This window comes from Mixophyes fleayi, chromosome 6 (genome assembly GCF_038048845.1).
Source record: "Mixophyes fleayi isolate aMixFle1 chromosome 6, aMixFle1.hap1, whole genome shotgun sequence".
Taxonomy (NCBI): domain Eukaryota; kingdom Metazoa; phylum Chordata; class Amphibia; order Anura; family Limnodynastidae; genus Mixophyes; species Mixophyes fleayi.
The window spans coordinates 21,080,592-21,102,219 of record NC_134407.1 but is presented as its reverse complement, the minus strand read 5'-3'; the positions used below and the strand labels follow the sequence as shown (position 1 = coordinate 21,102,219).

The 21,628-nt window shown below is 38.6% G+C and overlaps 1 protein-coding gene across 2 annotated transcripts in view; it reads right to left on the bottom strand.

Annotated features, from left to right (window-relative positions):
- Nucleotides 1-21,628, bottom strand: part of DOCK1 (dedicator of cytokinesis 1) — a 256,182-nt gene that overhangs the window by 77,201 nt on the left and 157,353 nt on the right. For both annotated transcript variants that reach the window (XM_075215996.1, XM_075215997.1), the window contains 2 exons: nt 13,373-13,474; nt 11,509-11,603 (listed from right to left, as the gene is read on the bottom strand). In XM_075215996.1, the coding sequence (XP_075072097.1) occupies nt 11,509-11,603; nt 13,373-13,474 (197 nt within the window). The remainder of the gene's footprint in view (nt 1-11,508; nt 11,604-13,372; nt 13,475-21,628) is intronic.

Below are 21,628 nucleotides of genomic sequence, written 5' to 3'. Positions count from 1 at the left end.
GCAGATCAGCTGCCTCATCGCTTCCTCCCCCTTTTATCTGCACATACCAGTGCCCCTACCCCCCCCCCCCCCAGCCAGCCAACCTACCTTTGTATCCAGCTGTAGATTATGTATTATAGACAGTAATATTGTTTTGAGGATGAGTATTAATGATGGTGCAGGAAGGAGCCGTTTACAATGATTAATGATTGGTTGTTAAAGATGATGACGGTGTGGTTGGATCACTTAGAAATTACTTACTAAAAACATTTTTTATTTCCCTTTGTGGCGTCGGGTGCCAATATTTATTATTGCAAATAATAAACTACTGCGCAGTTGGCATTCGCAAGTTGGCAAATGTTTGGTGGCGAAGGAGTGGTCAGTAAGAGTCTGTCACTGGGTAAGAAAGCAACCCAGATAAACTGTGCAACATCCCTTCATACTTCTTCCCCAACAGACCGGGTAAGTAAGTCCATCCGGTCACAAGGGGTTAATGAGGATGAGGGTTAAGGAGGACCGGGGAGTTAATAAAGATGAGTTATTATGATTACAAAGATGACTGGGAGATGATGGGGCAGAGGGTTGGTGATGATGAGGGAGAAATGATAGCAATAAGAGAAGTGAAGGGCTATGGTGTGTACTAGAGAAGGGTTATGGTGTGTATAAAGAGAAGGGTTATGGTGTGTATAAAGAGAAGGGTTATGGTGTGTATAAAGAGAAGGGTTATGGTGTGTATAAAGAGAAGGGTTATGGTGTGTATAAAGAGAAGGGTTATGGTGTGTACTAGAGAAGGGTTATGGTGTGTACTAGAGAAGGGCTATGGTGTGTACTAGAGAAGGGCTATGGTGTGTATAAAGAGAAGGGTTATGGTGTGTATAAAGAGAAGGGTTATGGTGTGTACTAGAGAAGGGCTATGGTGTGTATAAAGAGAAGGGTTATGGTGTGTATAAGAGAAGGGTTATGGTGTGTATAAAGAGAAGGGTTATGGTGTGTATTAGAGAAGGGTTATGGTGTGTATAAGAGAAGGGTTATGGTGTGTATAAGAGAAGGGTTATGGTGTGTATAAGAGAAGGGTTATGGTGTGTATTAGAGAAGGGTTATGCTGTGTATTAGAGAAGGGTTATGGTGTGTATTATAGAAGGGTTATGGTGTGTATAAGAGAAAGGTTATGGTGTGTACTAGAGAAGGGTTATGGTGTGTATAAGAGAAGGGTTATGGTGTGTATAAAGAGAAGGGTTATGGTGTGTATTATAGAAGGGTTATGGTGTGTATAAGAGAAAGGTTATGGTGTGTACTAGAGAAGGGTTATGGTGTGTATAAGAGAAGGGTTATGGTGTGTATAAAGAGAAGGGTTATGGTGTGTATAAAGAGAAGGGTTATGGTGTGTTTAAGAGAAGTGTTATGGTGTGTATAAGAAAAGGGTTATAGTGTGTATAAGAGAAGGGTTATGGTGCGTATAAGAGAAGGGTTATGGTGCGTATAAGAGAAGGGTTATGATGTGTATAAAGAGAAGGGCTATGGTGTGTATAAGAGAAGGGTTATGGTGCGTATAAAGAGAAGGGTTATAGTGTGTATAAGAGAAGGGTTATGGTGTGTATAAGAGAAGGGTTATGGTGTGTATAAGAGAAGGGTTATGATGTGTATTAGAGAAGGGTTATGGTGTGTATAAAAGAAAGGTTATGGTGTGTATAAGAGAAGGGTTATGGTGTGTATTAGAGAAGGGTTATGGTGTGTATTAGAGAAGGGTTATGGTGTGTATAAGAGAAAGGTTATGGTGTGTATAAGAGAAAGGTTATGGTGTGTATAAGAGAAGGGTTATGGTGTGTATTAGAGAAGGGTTATGGTGTGTATAAGAGAAGGGTTATGGTGTGTATTAGAGAAGGGTTATGGTGTGTGTTAGAGAAGGGTTATGGTGTGTATAAGAGAAAGGTTATGGTGTGTATAAGAGAAGGGTTATGGTGTGTATTAGAGAAGGGTTATGGTGTGTATTAGAGAAGGGTTATGGTGTGTATAAGAGAAAGGTTATGGTGTGTACTAGAGAAGGGTTATGGTGTGTATAAGAGAATGGTTATGGTGTGTATAAGAGAAAGGTTATGGTGTGTACTAGAGAAGGGTTATGGTGTGTATAAGAGAAGGGTTATGGTGTGTACTAGAGAAGGGTTATGGTGTGTATAAGAGAAGGGTTATGGTGTGTACTAGAGAAGGGTTATGGTGTGTATAAGAGAAAAGTTACGGTGTGTATAAGAGAATGGTTATGGTGTGTACAAGAGAAAGGTTATGGTGTGTATTAGAGAAGGGTTATGATGTGTATTGAATAAGGCAAGAGGTCTGTAAGAGGGGTGAGCTGTTTGTAAAGAAGTCTATATATGTTTATATTCAGTCTATGTGTATGGTCTGCTATTTATTAGAGGATACCATATACAAAAAGGTTTTAAAATTTGCCTGGTTTCTAATTTTGTAGGCTGGCTTCTAGACTCTAAATTATTGCTGGGGTCTTTTAACACAATTAATTGAAAGATGGAGCATATTAGGTGAAATAGCCCAATATATTAAATATATTAAACAGGACCCCAGCATTCAAGGATCCAGATAAGCATCAACTGAGCTTAAGACACATGAACGCTGCAATAACAGATAGAGTGCAGCACAATCTGCCAACCGTCCCGATATATGATCTAATTTTGAGGGACTGTTCTGTACGGTCAGGACTTTGTTCTTACTACAGTGATAGTGACTGCAGGGACAGCATGCACCTAACTGGTGCACACAACACTGCAATGTGCTTGAAAGGGAAACTGTTGGAAGGCAGCCTAGTACTTTCTTAACCGTTAGCCCCTTGTAGTGTTCTGACCTTGCCTTGGAGGACTTGTTTCAAAAGAAGGTAAATAAAGCTATTGATGGCTTCTTTCTATTACAAAAATGGAATCTCAGGGGCCATGTGAAGAACTTGTTGTAACATTATACCATATAATAGATTATGATTTTATAGTTTGGTTTTTGTGTGTCACCTACACATAGCAGCCAATATTGTGGGTTGAGGCAATCTTCATCCAGTCTATTCACCAGGAACCAGTATCATCACTGAGAAGTGCCACAGAAAGGTCACTGGTTCTTAGCGATTTGATAGGTTGCATTCTGATGAATATTGTTACAGCCTACAAATCGGCTGCTTCTACTTTCCTAGTGTCTACATTAAATATGCATAGAAAATGGATGTCTGTGCTGAATATTACTGGAAACCTATTGTGAACAAGCACTGGATGTTTGTTTGCTTTTTGTCCACGTCAATCAAGAGAAGTAAACCAGCATGTAAAAGCAGAAAGCCCCCAAAGGACTTCAGAAGGTTAACATACAGTAGGTAATTGATGATTTTAAAGGAATTCAGGAAGAAATTGATTTTTCCAGTTCTTAGAAAGCATCGTATGATGTTATTGCCACTGTCTGGTATTTAACAAAAATGTGAATTCAGTATTTCCTTAGAGAATGTACTGTAGAAATAGAGTAGAAAAGATGAAAGGGAAAACCAACTGTAATATTAGTATATAATTATCTTAATGAGAAAAATACTGTATTACTACAAAAATACCCAGAGTGACTCTTTCACAGCACTGGTGTACCTAGTCCTTGATCAGGGGCTGCCATCTGCCCCTCCCCTAATGTTCCTAATATATAGATGCTCATTTTTGGAGGACAGCCGCTTCTAGATAAATTTACAGTTGTGCCATATTCTCTCTGTTTCTGTGTAATGGACTTGACTGTGCTCTCTCTGGGGGATATTACAATATTACAAGTCTTTGAGTATAGGACACCCACTGTTTGGTGCTTTCCAATAACTTTTTTCATATTTGCTTTGAATGTTATTTGAACTTCATGATGAAGCTCTTATTTTGAAATTAACTTACTAAATGGTGTAACCTCTCAAAGACTAATGTATTTATTTTGCATTCAACCCAACCACTAATTGTATACAGGTAGACTCCAATAAGTAATTATGTGGCCCCTGAAGACACAGATTGTATCAGGGTTTATTGAGTTGAATACTTACATAATCAATTATTTATTTATTTGACATAACACAGTATTTTGTGTTCACCAGTGGTAAGACTATCCAAACAAAATCATTAAAATTCCATGATGCAGAAAAATAAAACATGACAGGGTGTGAGCACATTTTTTAGCTACTCCATCTATCCAATAGGTTTTTTTTTTTTTTGGGGGGGGGGGTTAATTACATTATTAGATTGGTCTAATTTGCAGGTCACAGGAATTACAGCACAGGTAAGTAGTTGTCAAAGCAGGATCTTGAAGCAGTGATGTTTTATTAGCTCAAGCCATCCTAATAAGGATAGTAACACTAGTTTGTGGTACTAGTGATCTCCAGACGGTACAGATGGTATAATGATACGTTACATGGTCAAACATAAGTGCAGAAATTCGCATCCATTCAGCCACAAGAGCATTAGTGAGGTTGGTTGGGGAATGTTGGGCAATAAGGCAAGGCTTGCAGTCGGCGGTCCAATTCATCCCAAAACTGTTTGATGAAGTTGAGGTCAGGACTCTGTGTTGGCCAGTCAGCATTTTCCACACCAAACTCTGTGTTTATTACATCATTACAGTTGATGTTTGCCATTGCGAATGGAGATCTGAGGTTTGTGTGCGGCTATTCGCCAATGGAGACCCAATCCACGAGGCCCCGTTGAACAGTTCTTGTGATGACGTTGCTTTCAGAGGAAGTTTAGAACTCCGTAGTGAATGTTGCTAGTGAGCACAGACATTTTTTATGTGCTAACTGTTTTAGCACGCGTTGGTCCCTGTGAGCTAGTGTGGCCTAACGCTTTGCAGTTGCTAGACATTTCTACTTGAAATTAACTGTAGTGTCAGTTGACTGAAGCAGAAATATGCGTAACCAAGTTGTGGGAAAGGCGGCACACTGACAGTGCTACGTTGAAAGTCACTAAGCTCCTCACTACAACCCATTCTACTGCTAATGTTTGACTATAGCGATTGCATGTATGCTTTTTTTATGAACCTGTTATCAATGGGTGTGGCTCAAGTGGCCAATGTAGTGTACCTGTGATGATACAAGCTTTAAATAAAATTACATTTGCAAACTTTTATGGTGACAATTTGCAAAATTTGGTTAAAAATACAGTTTGTACAATTAACCAATGAGTGATGACATTGTACTGTTTAGTAGGCATAACACAATTTAATCTGGTGTTTGGATCCATTACTCTTTTGCTAAATACTGCAGGTAATTTTCTTTATTTTAATAACTACTTCATTATAATTGCTGGTGTCAGCTGCTGTTCTTATATTATATCTGCAGGGCTCTGCTTTAATTTTGTCAGCAAAGTTTAGTTTAATATAGTGGGATCCCTTTATTTGGGCATCATTATAACCATAAATTTCTGTCTCTCTCCTTGTTAGTTTGTGGAATTCTTGTAGATTATCTACAACACTTAAGAGTAATAATGTTTTTGTTTATTCTTAATTAGATGCAAAGTATCATTGACATCAGCACTAGGCTGAAAACGGTGTTACAGTTCCTCTCCATTCATATTAAAAACCTTTCTTCGAGCAGTGCTAATAATGGACCTAAAATGTAAAGCATGCAGTTATGTTTCAAAATATTTGTGTTTGTGAAGAGGAAATGTGTATTGAAAACCTAGAACAAAATATGCTTTAAATTTGTCTGTACTTATTAGTGCTCAGTTGACATCAATCTGTATTAGTATTAGACCATGGCATTATCTGTGTGGAGTTTGTATGTTCTCCCCGTGTTTGCGTGGGTTTCCTCCAGGTGCTCCGGTTTCCTCCCACACTCCAAAAACACACTAGTAGGTTAATTGGCTGCTATTAAAATTTACCCTAGTCTCTCTCTCTCTCTCTCTCTCTCTCTCTGTGTATGTTAGGGAATTTAGACTGTAAGCCCCAATGGGGCAGGTACTGATGTGAATGAGTTCTCTGTACAGCGCTGCGGAATCAGTGGCGCTATATAGATAAATGATGATGATGATTAGTGGGCAACTGGTGGTATGATTGCTTGCTCCATACTCCTTGCAGAATGCTCCCGACACACAACTCCTGTCTCTCCCAGAACTCCCATCGCCTACCATTGGTTTCTCACTGATTCCTCATGCTTGTATGAAAGAGGCTGGAGGAGAAGCCGCTTGTATTAGTACAATGCACACAGAGACAGGAGTGGTCTGCAGGCAGAATTCTGCCAGAGAGTCAGAACACACAGTTGATGAAGCTACAGTGAAAGACAGATAGCGATCTGGGGAAACTGTGGCTAGATTAACTAAAGAAATAAAACAACCAAAGATATTTTATCGTAGCATTATAATAAAAACACATTTTTGAGATTAGTTTCCCTTTGATAATTCCCACTATTAACATAAACTCATCCATACTTTGCATCTAAGCTCTGCCTTTCAAACGGCTTGAAGAAACAAAATTTGAGATCAGCCTCATAAATCACTTGTGTCGTCAAGGCTCAGGAAATATGCTTTTCTTCAAAAACTATTGTTGTTAATGATGTATGACAACAAACACGCATCAATATTCATTAACGTGACTCTGCAAAGCTGAAACAGCCAACATATGACTAAAGCAATTTGTTTTGCTTGCAGGTTACCAAGATCATGAATGCTTAATCTATGTGGAATGTGACAATGATGCACATTTTACCATATGAACATCTCACAAGAGCTAAACCTAGTGTACTGTTTCAGACTCCACACTGACACTCCCATAGCTGTGGGAGGAGCTGTCTGTAGTGGAATGTGGAGCTAACACTCTACTCCAGTGGTCAGTGGTCAGGGAACAGGGGTAAATTACCCCAAATGGGGTAAAAATGAAATTCCTGGGGGTAATGCTGCCGATTCACATGCTGTCAGTTGGATTGTAGACCCCTTTAAAGGGGAAAATGCTATTGTACCAGAAGAGCCTCAAGGGTTGGCAGAGGCACTTCTTGAGCTTCGATGCAATAATGAAGCACGTATTGCATTTGAAAACAAAGCAGATCTGTCATATTTTTGGATGTCAACAGCTGCAAAGGCATCAAAATTGCACATGAGGAGGCAGTCAAAAAGTTGCTGCCTTTTGCAACAACCTACCTTTGTGAACAAAGATTTTCCACTCTAACGAACATAAAAACAAAGCAGAGAAATCGATTGGATGCTGAAGACTGTATCAAAATTGCTCTAACATCAAAATGCCCCAATATTGATACTCTCGTATCAAAAATGAAGCAACATCAATTCCTCAAAACCTGAAGTTTTGAAGTTGAAGCTTTCAAAGAAATTTTGAATAGATTCAATAAAATTTTGAATTCCAATAATTAATAATATATGATTTCCTTCCTTTCAAATCAAGGGGATAACGGCGGCGTATCTAAATATATTTGGGGGTAAAAGGTAAAAAAGTTCCGACCCCTGCTCTACTCGTTGCACAGCGGCAGTGGAAGCAGAGTAGCACACAGGCTATAACCATACATTTTACAGAGCCTACCTACACATACGATAGGAGTATCTGAAACCTATATATAAAGTGTTTGTGCCCCATGAATATCTATTCACCCTCAACAGAAGAGGTCACAAGTCACGATTCAAGGTTACGTAACTTGCTAAGTTGCAATGTTATGTTCTAGAGGGCAGTGCAATTAAGGTCTTGGCAATGTTGGACAATTTTAATTGGAATGTAAAACAAATAAAACATGAAATGAGTTGCAGGAATAAGTTTAAAAAAAAAACCTGCACCCTTTTTAAAGAATTAACATAATTTATTATATCTTGTTTGTAAAACTACTTGCCAATACATTCTTCTTAAGAGACATTCCTTATCTACGTTGATGGGATGAGCCAAAATAGTGCCACTTAAAAATCCTTGATGCATATAAAAGAGTACTATTAAAGGACAGTGTATTGGTGCGGAAAAGGGACCATAAATCTGTTGTTTTTTTTTTTTTTTTACAATATAGAAATTTTTTATACACGTACACACACTGCAGTGGAGATATTACCTGCTGCTTAATTATAGTTGCCTACTCTACGGGCATTCTCCAGGTGACCCCCAGAATATTGGGAGACCTCCCAGATTCCTAGTAAGATAAGCCAAGTTCCCGAATCCCCGCTGTGCTACAAGAAAATGGACACCGCTCTCCAGCACACAGACATAGGCGCACTACAAGAAAATGACCACCGCTCTGCTAAGTTGTGACGGACGTTTAAAAATAGTAATAATAGAAAAGGGTCTCTATTTATCGGTCTGTCTCAGTTGCCTACTCCCCCGGAATGTCTGGGAGACACCCAAAAAGGTAGGCTAACCTCCCAGATTCCTGCTTTGCCAACAGTCGGCTTATGCATGCGAATATATATATATATATATATATCATCATTTATAGGAAGTCCAAAGAGTACTTATAAAAGTTTGATAAAATGTTTATCGCAGAGATTGAGGTTTTTTTTGTTTACTCTTATTCCTCCCGTCATCAGAGGCAATTGGGCCCCCTAGCGTCTGCATGAGTGATCTTATTTATGAAGCAGTGTGGCAGAAGTTTCATTGCAGCGCTGCTTGGTTATTGCCTCGTTGGTGTTGCCATAACTTGTACAGTAGAATAAAAATATTCTTTCCTTCAGCCTACACTATAAATGATAGCTAGAATCTGATTGGTTGCTATAGGCAACATCTCCACTTTTCCAAACCCCCAGTTTAGTAAATATACCCCTAACTGTATTGTGCCCTCTCTGTCAAAGCAGAAAGTTTTCCCAAACTTTCTAGCCGTGATCCCAGAAGTTTAAAAACCTGGGATAGTCCCGGGAAAATAGAGACTGCGTCTAAGTTTTGTAAATAGGTAAATTTGTTTGAAATGTACAATTCATTTTAGAGAACAAAATAGCACAAAAAGACAATCGCTTTTTTTTAAACTTTGCATTCAGTCTTAAAATGTTGCATGACCTAAAGATGGATAAACAATGCAGGTAACAAATACTAAGGTGCTCCTGATATTTAAGAATGTTTTCTCAAAATTTCTTTTATACTATAAGTATACTAAAATGAACACCTTATTTGTAGGCAACTATTAGTCTGGCACGTCTGTAAGCGGCAGTTAACATGAACAAAAATAGACACACATTATCCATAGTGTGTTATGTACATACATAGATGTATGATCACCCAACTCCTTTACATGTCTCATATTTACCCTTGTAACAACCTAATTCCCATCACAACAGACTGTACAGCATCAAACAAGAGCTATAATGCTGCAGTAACACGAATGCTGCAGTACAGCACATGTTGTCTATAAGAGTTTCTCCACAGAAATCATGACATGTATACATAAAGCGTAAAATAATATAAACATGCAAAAGAGAGAATTGGCCCTGAATAAAGCACAATTTATTCACAAAGAACATACTGAGGCACAATAAGAAATATCTGTATGAGAAACTAACGTACGATACTACAACCAGGTTAAAACGGTGTTGGATTGTGCAGTGGATTCACATAAAAGAGAATATAGTTAATAATAACCACTTTGTCACAAATGCCACTTAAGCAACGCAAAGTGCTCAGCGAAGATAAAAGTGTCCTCCCAATATAATAAACATTACGGCACCATTAGAACACACAATAAATAATATTGTCCTCGTCTGTTCTCAGAAAGCACCTGCTATTTATCAGAGGGGTTACACTACTAAACCCATGAGGGGTTACACTACACAGGGTCCGGAGACAGAACAGATGACATAATGACATATTTACAGACAAATAATAATTATTGTTATAATAATATAATTGTTTTGCGTAGGGTTTTTCAACTGTCAAAAATGCAACAAAAAAAAGAAGAAACTTCTTATCTCTACAATATTGAGGCCATAAGATAAACAACGGCTTAGGCTGCAGATGAACATGTATCTAATTGTTTAGACAATGTGCATACACCCAATTTTATTTCTAACTACCCATAATTCCATATTTGTGATAAGAGAGAAGGAGAGACTGATACCCGAACAGAGAGCATTGAACCCTATGGAGTAACGCAATGCCTGTGCACACGGGAGCAGATTACAGAAGCGGATGTTGCAGCAGGGATGGGGGAAAGTAGAATATGATGAACTTTGCCCTGACGCTGCTATGCTAATATCTCTAATATACACAGTCACTGTTACTCTATTAAGAGCAATCACCTTCATGAGAATATTTGTATGGTCCTTACAAACACTGAACGGAGGAGAGAAGGAACTGAAAACGGGTATGTGCCTGATAGCCTAACTATCTCAAGGTGGTCTAGTCCGCATAGACATTGTACGGAGATGGAGTTCCTTATAGACCACAATTATAACTGTTATATATATTATACAAAGTGTAGGAGAAGCATTACTATGATAGCAGATTGTACACTATTTACTCCTCAGAAATAATCTACATTATTTTAAAGCATGTATATATAAGAAAGACAGAATCACTAGAAGGTATGGGAAAAAAAAACCCCCCAAGTAATACACCCACTAGAGATTAAGATGCCTTTATCGGGCATCGGGATTGCACCTGTAAGTGGGGTGCTAATTAGTATTAGAATATATATATATATATATATATATATATATATATATATATATATATATATATATATAAACAAAAAGGGGAACGTGAATAAACATTTGGATGTATAAAATAATTTACATATTTCTTAACATAGAATAAAAAAAAGCAAAAACCCATATGCATGCACAAACAGCTCACCAAAGAAAGCACCATCCTGGCCAAAACACCTAGACGGTAACAAAAGCACATACAAATCAAGCACTGTAATATGACCAAGCCATGGCTTCCGCGTGAAATTATCATTTATAACTGGTTTTAAATCATCAAGTATAGCCATCAGTTTATGTATCCCGGAACCTGGACTCATGGTGATAGTAATTCATTATTGTCCACATATCTATTATAGTTTATGTAATGTGATAAACTATAGATGCACATGTTAAAAGGCAGCAGCGGAGACTGTAAACCCCCGATTCTAAACCATCAAGCTTTGTAAAATCGATTAATACAGCGTGGCCAAAATATATTTACAAACATCAATGTAAACAAACTAGACAAAATAAATACCTATGGTACATACATCATAATAAAGTTAGAATTAACAAACAGGCTTAGCTTACATAAGGATAAACTGTACACCGAGAGATGGGTAGTTAATAAGCAATGATAGAACTACTGTGGTACTGGTAGCACTAAACACCAGACATGTGGGAGATTTGATTCCGATCGATCAGAAATGTTGGTAAATGCGGTTGGCAGGTGAACGCGATATAACACCACTGCGTGCGGTCTGCGGCTGATCACACCTAATCCCTAACAATTATAATACGATGACAGACCTAAGGGCACTCAGCTGGACCTTTAGATAGAACGGGCTGTGCAGGTTGAGCCAATGGAGAGAACATTGCACGCGATACTCTATATAGAGCTCGGCACATTTAATAAGTGACCTTTGTGCTCTCAGCCGGTACTCACTTGTTTTGCATCATGTTCATTATTATCCAATCTGAAGGATACACGTTCTTCCCAATGAGGTTCTTGAACATGATAAATGTTTCCATAAGAAAATCCTGCAAATAGAAACAAATATAATAAAGAGGTGACACGTCGTAGACAATTAGGCAAGATCAGCATGCAACAAATGTCCCCATTAACAGAACTAATGTATCAACTTTAGTAAATGTCAAACAGAAGATGGGAAGCTCAGAAGGGACCATCACTGACACATGCTCATATCAGAGAGATATCACAGAGGAGAGCAGGGGTGCAGTGCAGCTTTGCTACTATTTGCAAAATAAAATTAACATCATGCAAATATTGTATGAATATTGCACACCTGTGTTTATGTAAAGAGCACAATTCAATAAATTACTTATGGTAAAAACAATATGTTTTGTTTGATAATTCTTCTTACTAAAATCTGGGATACATATATATTTATTTTTGCCAATTGACTGTCACCTGCACTATCCCCATCAGTTGTTATTCCACTACCCTAAGTATCAGGTGCTCCCCACACCTCTTAGATTGTAAGCTCCTTTGTGCAGGGTCATCTTTACCTTGTGTTTATGTCACTGTATGTAATGTGTGTCATGTCATGATCCCCCCAATGTACAATGCTGAGCGCATGGGACAGTGCTGAAAGTAAAGCTTGGGTCTGGATGACTGTGGCCCTTCTAAATCCGGCTATGGGGTGCTGTGATGAAGCATGTTATGGGGTGGTAGTCACTATTCTGATATCAATAAACTGCGTGTACACCAAAGGCCGACAGTTGAAATTGTCGGCAGTTCAAAACGGGACTGACATTTCCGGTTTTAAAGCGGCAATGCACGGACCGGGCGCACTATAATCTAAGGGTTAGGGTTAACGTTAGGATCAAGCACCGGACCGTGCATTGCCACTTTAAAACCGGAAATGTCATAGTTGCGCTTTCAACCGACGTCAATTTCAACTGTTGGTCTTTGGCGTACTCGCAATTTATTGTAGCCGGCTCGGCAACGCGGTGTGTCTGTGTGATGGTAAGTCACTATTTACCCCATGTCGCCATGTTAGCCTTCAGATTTTTTATGTCACGCTAAACAGTGACGGGGATAGGACTATCGGAAGATCATACCACACCCATGTTATGCTGGTACTGAAGGCTTGGTGTAAGGATATGGGATGATAACGACTATCAGCAGCACTATCAACCACTTCCGATTGGTTGTTTATGTACTGACCCCCGCAGATGACAGTACTTCAAACATTAGTGTTGCTGCCATATTATGACAAGTTGCAGCGGCCTTTTCAGACTTCCAATCTGTCATTTCCGTTTGGCCTCTGTCCCGTTGTCTGGCTGTCCCCATAATACTTGCCAACAAGTTTCCGGGAGAGGGGGCGTGACTGGAGGGCGGGGCGAGGCCAATCGCGTCATTTTGGCCCCGCCCCTGCAAAACTTGTAATTTACATCGCAGGGGGCAGGGCCAAAATGACGCGATTGGCCTCGTCCCGCCCTCCAAAATGGCGTGAAAAACCGAGAATCGCGTCAAATGACGCGATTCTCTGTGATATCCAGGATCCGGGAGAAATGCCAGCTCGCCCGGAACCCAAATTTCGGGAGTCTACCAGACTTTCCAGGAGAGTTGGCAAGTATGTAATACTTATGTCAGTGATTCTCAGCAGCATTGCACGGGTCAGTTCTCATCCAATCTGGCATTCTATGATAATGGCCAAATTGGACACTGACCATTTCCTTCGGGCAGAGCTGCAGGACAGGTCCATGGCACTGCCAGCCTAAGAATACATTTATTGGTTTATCTTACAGAGAACTAAAAAAAGGGGCAGTATGCATAAACTTACCACAACATCAGTCCTCATCTTCCCAAAGGTCTTAATAAGATGACCGTAGTGATAGTCTTCCATTTGCCTTAATATTGCCGTCATGGAGGCAACAAAATATCCCTAATAGGAGAAAAATAAGATAAGAATGCAGTCATAATTTACTAAAGAAAACCAGCAAAGATTAAGTAATTCTCCTTTTATACAGACAAGAATACAACACTCTCTTTACCGTGATACAACTTCACAAGATGCAACAAGCTTTTTCTAAATTAGGAATATCAGCAACAAGAAAACATCATAAATTTAATGTAACGTGCTAGATGGAAACCAAGTCCCATTTACTAGAAAGCTTTTTTTCTATGCATGTTCAGATAAGCCTCTCCAAAAGGAAAAAAAAAAAAAAAAGACTTCTGATTACCAGCTATTACATGTCAATTCCTCACCTGGTTTCTACAATATGGCACAGACAACCATCTATAGACAGACTGTTCCGGCCTTACTTGACCTCATCATTGCAGGACATGTTGTTTAGTTCAGCATGAACAGAGTCATAGAAGCACAGCCTCACTAAAACATTAATAAGAACTATGGAGACTTCAGGCTTATCTCCCAAGGCACAATATGAAAAGAAGTCTCATTCAAAGGAGAATTGACTTCTGGGTGAAGTTCAGTGAAGCCTACAGACAGAAGATATCCTGAACAGAACGCTTTATTTCTCTTCATAGTAAACCTGCATTGATTATTATGAGCTTAATATGACCGATTATTCATCTGTAGCATAACAATGTATTACCCTAGTATAGCAAGAGCATATCAATCTCTCAAAGTCTAGTTAACAGATTGCAGGATGCTTGCATAGCATTACTAACCAATCGGGAAAGCATCCCGCCAACAGAAGATATGTACAGTAAGCCACAAGTGTTCTGAGAAGGGGGGACAGCTGAAATCAGACTACATAATCCTGCAGGTCTACTGTGCAACATATCTGTTGCTTTATAATAAAATAAGAAACTCTATTATTACTCTATATATACTCTGTTATTCAAAAGATGTACCAGTGCAGGGTTCATTCCTAGTGGACAATAGATTAGAAAGTGGGACCATCATTTGAGGACCAAGGAATTATAGGTAGGGTGGATCTTCCAGTGAATAAATGGGTAAGGGAATTCTCTTGTTTAAGAGGATGGAGTACATAGAAAACATACAAAACTATTTTGATGCGTTATTACCATGTCTACTAAAATAATGTTTGGTTTAAAGATTGATGTTATAGTTAGAAGTGTACAGCCCGAAAACAGGAGAGGTGCAGAGATCACCAGTGAGCGAGCGCATAAAGCCAGCAAACGAACACACAATAAACAATGTGAATTACTTTAATAAAAACCAAAAGGCAACAGATAAACTTACATAGATGGTATATTCAATCGAATTTTAATGCACTATAATTTATAATGGTCATTCACTGAACGATTTATCTTATAAGGTAAAATACAATTTACCATACAATAAAAAATAAAAAAATTACTACAAGCTATTGTCTTATATTATCAAGCACGTGTCGTAGAAGGTGGCTAAAAGAGGCTATCTGCAATGTCCTTCAGTGGGACTTCTGACAAAGCGCCCCCCCCCCCCCCCCAGACACAATAGTGATCTTATTATAATCATTTATTTGTATAGTGCCATCATTGTCGAATATATCTTCAAAACTATTAAACCCAGGAAGGTTTTACATATATAATTCATAATGGTTTTAGTAGTTCTTGTATACAAGATTACTTTGCAATATATGTTTTACATATATAATATATCGTTTGACAAAAGATACAGGCAAGCCATTGAGAACTGAGTCCCATCCCTACAATAATTCCCAGTGCCATATTGTAACCTTTACTGGTGTCATATTTCTCGCACGCACTGATGCAAGGTTACAGGTGAAATTATATAAGTAACAATATGTTAATTACTTCTGAATTGCAGTAAGTGTAATTTCTGATAAGTGCTAAATATGGAAAGCCATCATCTGGCTTTGAATACTTAGACTAGCACTGGGGTTTTCAACACGTCATATGACAGATATAGGGTCTACGGTAAACCGTGAACCACTAAAAATAACAGATTACTATATTACTAAATAATACAATATACTCATACTTAGCACTGGGAAAAGAGATGTTGGGCACAAAAAAAAAAAATGCTAACAAAGTTATAAAAAAGAAAAGAAAAAAAAAGTTAAAAAAAAAAAAAAGAAAGAGGAAAAAACAAACATTTTTACGCTGCCAATTAAACTATAATGTCATAGGTATGTGCCTAGTTTCCTCCATGGTAATACAGCCCTGTGTAGCAGTTAGCATTTATAGACATTACATTGTAATTATAAACAATAATAATAATAAAAAAAAAAAAAAAAAAAAGTGTACTGGCTTTAGGGGTACTTGGTGAATATGGATGAGAACAAGGCAGCTGCGGGTGAATATGGATGAGAACAAGGCAGCTGCGGGTGAATATGGATAGGCACAAGGCAGTACCGGATGAATATGGAAAGGAACATGACAGCACCGGATAAATATAAAAGGGAACAAGGCAGCACCGGATGAATATGAAAAGGAACAAGGCAGTACCGGGTGAATATGGAAAGGTACACGGCAGTACCGGATGAATATGGAAAGGAACAAGGCAGCACCGGATGAATATGGAAAGGAACATGACAGCACCGGATAAATATAAAAGGGAACAAGGCAGCACCGGATGAATATGAAAAGGAACAAGGCAGTACCGGGTGAATATGGAAAGGTACACGGCAGTACCGGATGAATATGGAAAGGAACAAGGCAGCACCGGATGAATATGGAAAGGAACAAGGCAGCACCGGATGAATATGGAAAGGAACAAGGCAGCACCGGATGAATATGGAACGGAACAAGGCAGTACCGGATAAATATGAAAAGGAACAAGGCAGTACCGGATGAATATGGAAAGGAACAAGGCAGCACCGGATGAATATGGAACGGAACAAGGCAGTACCGGATGAATATGAAAAGGAACAAGGCAGTACCGGATGAATATGGAACGGAACAAGGCAGTACCGGATGAATATGAAACGGAACAAGGCAGTACCGGATGAATATGAAACGGAACAAGGCAGTACCGGATGAATATGAAAAGGAACAAGGCAGTACCGGATGAATATGGAAAGGAACAAGGCGGTACCGGATGAATATGGAAAGGAACAAGGTGGTACCGGATGAATATGTAAAGGAACAAGGAAGTACCGCATGAATATGTACAAGATCAAGGCAGTACCGTGTGAATATGTATAAGATCAAGGCAGTACAAGGTGAATATGGATAGGATCAAGGTAGTACCGGGTGAATATAGAAAGGCACAGAGTAGTACCGGATGAATATGGATAATCACACGGTAGTACCGGATGAATATGTATAGGAACAACATAGTACAGGATGAATATGGATAGGAACAAGGTAGAAATGGGTGATATGGATAGAAATACGGTGATACTTGGTAAATATGGATGATAATAACAAGGGATTAGTTGGAATGAAAAAGTTAGGACGTCCATAGGATTCTATTAATACAGAATATATTTTAAGAGTTGCTACAACTGTCGCTAATCTATTACTTTCCTTAAACTACACTACCAGCTGGGTAAAGAAATATCTGCAATGGCTGCTTAATCCAGCTGTTTTCTCCCAGTGGCTCTACTGGTTCTGTATTAATCTTAAGCACCTTTACATGGTGGTGGGAGGGGCTGTTATCAGAGATTGGCCCTTCTACTCACACAACCCTCCGTTACTCATCCGAAGCTTTAAGAGAGACAGGCAAGTCATCGGAGCGAGCGCTGGCAAGGGGGAAGGGGGCACCTTAGGAAAACAGTTAGTGCAGCTTTAAATTGGTGCATTGTTATTTATACTAAAACACAATAATGCCATATTGAAGAATTTGTAAAGAACAATCCACAAGAAACTTTGTGATGGGACCTCGTTCAGTTTGATTTTATATGGGTAAAGGAAATAAGAAAATCAATAGATTCTTCATGTCGCCATCTAGAATTTAGCAGCCTGAGAAAGAAATGATAATTCTTTAATGTTTCCTGTTCCTTTACTGCAGAGTGTATTTCAAGCGGACACCAAGATATTGGTTTACTTATTAAAAGCATTATGAACAGTGACATGCCCAATTTATAGCAAATCCGTGTTTTATGGGGGAGATAAGGAAGAACATTCATCTTCATCATGAGGCAAACAAATGCTGCATTTTGCCCATTTACGCTGCAGCATTCAGCGGACCCTAATAAATACATTTACTGTATTTTTTCAGTCACTCCTGGTAAAATGCATTAGCCAGTGTTTCAAGTCATGTCTGATTGCTATAATCATCAATCAAAATATGTTACAAAGGTTAAGACAAAACTGCAAAATACATCTGAATCCGGCATAGACATCATTCAGTATGCATGTAATTTGGGTCCCTAGAAGCATAAAAACTCATTTCTGCTAACAGGCTTTTCATAGAATTTGAAGGGACATTATGCTCAAGTACTCTCCCCTGGTCAGTGCACAGTAGATTGGAATCAAAGCTATTATTCTGCCGTATCGGAGGCTGAGCGGCATCTAAAGTGTGTTTGACACAACTTCCATATCTTATCAGCAGCGTGCCATCAATCTGAATTACAATGTGAAGGAGTGATTGTTTAAAACTTATACACTGTGTTAATATACAAGTGTCTGTCATCTAGCTACAGAAGTGTGAGAAATAAAATGCTGAATATTTACTCAGAGGTGTGATGTTCAGCTGTACTACAAAACAGTGGTCCATACATAGTAAAATAATATATCATATTATATATATATATATATATATATACATACATATACACACACACACACACCTGTAACCAATGCATTATAGTATATAAATATATATAGTATATAAATACAAAGTCACCGCCCACTTGTGTCTATATGACCCACCCACCTCATTAGTGACCGGAGGAGGTGGCAATAGCTATTTCATATATGCCAGCCTTTAAGATTTCTCCCCGGGGGAGAAGTCATGTGACATGGGGTAGGAGGAGGGCGTGACGACATTGAAATTCACAGCATTGAATGGAGCTTTTTGGCACAATTAAGCTCCACCCCCTCCATTCAATGCCGTGAATTTTGGCAAATGCAGGAGCTTTGCCTACTCTTCCGGGAGTTTGTGAGGACTCCCCAAAATTCGTGAGCCTCCCGGGAATTCCGGGAGAGTAGGCAAGTATGAGCTATTTTCTGCTCTGAACTAATTGTACCCGAGTTATGTATGGCTAGGGCCTCAGTGATGTCATAATGCAAAGTGCCTAATTACATTACTTTCCAGTGCGCACAACCACACTAAAGCACATTTGCGCGTCAAGGTAAAGGACATCACACACCTGCAAAATTAAGCTTTTGTTTGCACTGTATTTTCATGTTGTAAATAAATGTTTTATTGAGACACAACATCTTTGACTATTCCCGTGTACCTGCCTTTATAAATAGTTTTCTAACTGTAAATATCATTACATGTCTTTTATAACGGATTACTAATGAAATACAGCTTTTAAACTCTTCCTTTCCTTGTCTTCTTGTGGAGGGAGGGATTTTAAAGGAATCTGGAGAAAGGTTTTGTTAAGAAAACATTTATTTTATGAGACAGAACCAATACAGGAGCTTGTGTTCTATAAATGCCTGAGAGGTGGGAGGGGAAACAGGTGAGGATTATTTCGGATTTGTGAGGGAGACCGAACGTTATCCATCTGGAAAAATAGAGGTTTTTAAAATACAGTATTTTCTGCTATGAAGCAGATATCCTGTCAATTAAATACTTTTTGATGGATTTGCAAAAATGGTTAAACAGTATTCTAATTTTTAGCAAAACCTTATCTGCATAAAGAAAAAAACAACACAGAAAAAACACAGTACAGGAATTGTAGTAAAAGTAATAGCTCATTAGTGCCAAGACAAAGGCGCAATTTCATATGTTAATTGAAATATGATTTGAGCTGCCATCAAATTATTAATCAGCATAGTTTATTTATATAATTATAATGACCAGACCCTGCACTCAGTCGCGTCTCTCCTGAGACTATCCAAACCGTTTCACTGACAAACACAGAGCTAACATTAGACAGATGTCAAGCCTGGGAGCAGTATTTTTAACTACTGTGTTTTATTTGGAAAATATGTTTTAGGCAAAAGCACATTATGGTTCGTAATTGACTAACGCAAATAAATCAGTTTTCAGAATCGTGACCTAATTTAGACTGGTCAGTGTTCCATAGAATCCTTTTACGTGGCAGATATTATTCTATCTATTAATGTAATTAATAATAGACAACGTGTGAATGAAAGTTTTAAGGAGATGGCCACAGCCTTTTTATTATATCCCGCGACAGACAATAAAATAACCTGATTATCATTATTAATTTTATTTATGGTTGAAGAGATTAACTTTTCTTCAACATTAGTGGTAAATTGTTTGCAGAATATTGTTGCATCAAAGTAAAAAAAAAAAAAACTGTAAAGACAGTAGTGGTAGTTGCCTAAGACGTTGTATTGTAATGAATAGGGAAGGAGAGAAGATGAGAGTATTGGAGCTCAGACTGTTGTTTTTTCAAACTCCGTTGATAGAAGTAGGCTGAAAGCATAAACGCACAACTTTAACATAGGCTTATTTTTCCACTAGGAATTGCTTATGACGGCTTAGAAAACTAGTATATATCATGAAGAAAAAAATGGGATTATGAAGATGTAGAAAGCCGGGTAGCAATCAAAAGCATTGTATTTTTCAGTCTGCTTGATATATTATCATCAAGAATGGATAACAAATGAGCCCTTTTCAGTTCATGGACCTGTCTGTAAATGTGATATTTTAACACATGTGGTGTATCTTATATTAACCCATGGTAGCATAGGTTGAACAAGCAGCCGGTATCCAATTGGACTTTCAGGATGCAGCGTTTTCAGAAAAGGGCAGATAATTAGGAAGTGGTGAATTATACCTTAAAACTTTCAATTTGTGCTATGCACCGATGTGTGCTCTGGTCAGAAATGTATGTGAAATTAAAGCTAGCTGCCTATTTTGCCATGGTACAGGATAGACATGTCTGTTTTCAGCAAGGCAGCAAAAGTCCCAAGAAAAGGAAATTATAGTGCAATGGTGACCAGGTAAATGTAACTAAAGTTAACTTTGATCATTTGTACATTAAAACACCCAATGAGGCCAGATGAAGTGATAACTCTGCTGTATTTTATTTACTGCAAAATAAATCTACTTTGGAATTATTTAAGCCTCATTCAGTTTGGTTGAAGTGCTGATGTTACTGCTTAATTAGTGTCATAGTTGGGCAGATGAGGACTTCAATGGCTCTAATGTCAATGCAGGACCAGCCACTGGCACTCCCCAGCTTGCTCTGTGCTTTGGGGTATGGAGACCCTGTTGGACCCAATACTTGTGTAGGACCAGTAATATACAGACCCCCGTTCAACAGCTTCTTACAACCACATTACATTTAGAAGTCTGAAGACCTGCCTAGCTATTAACACTGGACCCGCTAATGATTAACCCAACTGCGTTGTGTGGGTGATCACTGAGGGTGGAATAATATTAATATCTCCTGGCATAAGGACAAAGGCTTGTTCCCCCCTGAGAAGGGTAACATTTTATTTTTACTAATGTGATAATAACATATCACAATCACCGATTTCTTTACTGCTGCTCAGTAAATGACCCACAGCCATAATTGGCTGCAACATACAATACTGATTTTTTTTCTTTAATCACCTTTTATGGTCAGGAATCACAGATTTGTGTATTCCCCGAAAATACAAACATGGAACAAAATGTTTTATGAGAACCAAAACAAAATCTAGTTATACTTCGATTAAAGAGACCTTGTATACATGGTACTAACAAAGTGGTATTATACCTCTTCCCAACTACAAGCCACAAATACCAATCTTTTGCTTTCACAGCTGGGACCAAACAGTTGATATGGTGCCATTCAGTGGGAGTGAATGAAGAGGAATCCTTAAATTCTAAGCAGTATCTGGGTCTGTCCAGTACACAGTGGGCCCGATTCACGTCCGGATGTACGCCGGTTTATATAGTGTATCCTACGCGAGCCTTGTGTTTATCATAAATACGCTCGTTTTCAGCCAGGTCTTTTATACAGTCTAAATGCTGGATGATAGTGATGACTGTCACAGCTCAGTCTGTTTACTGCCTTCCACGCAGGCG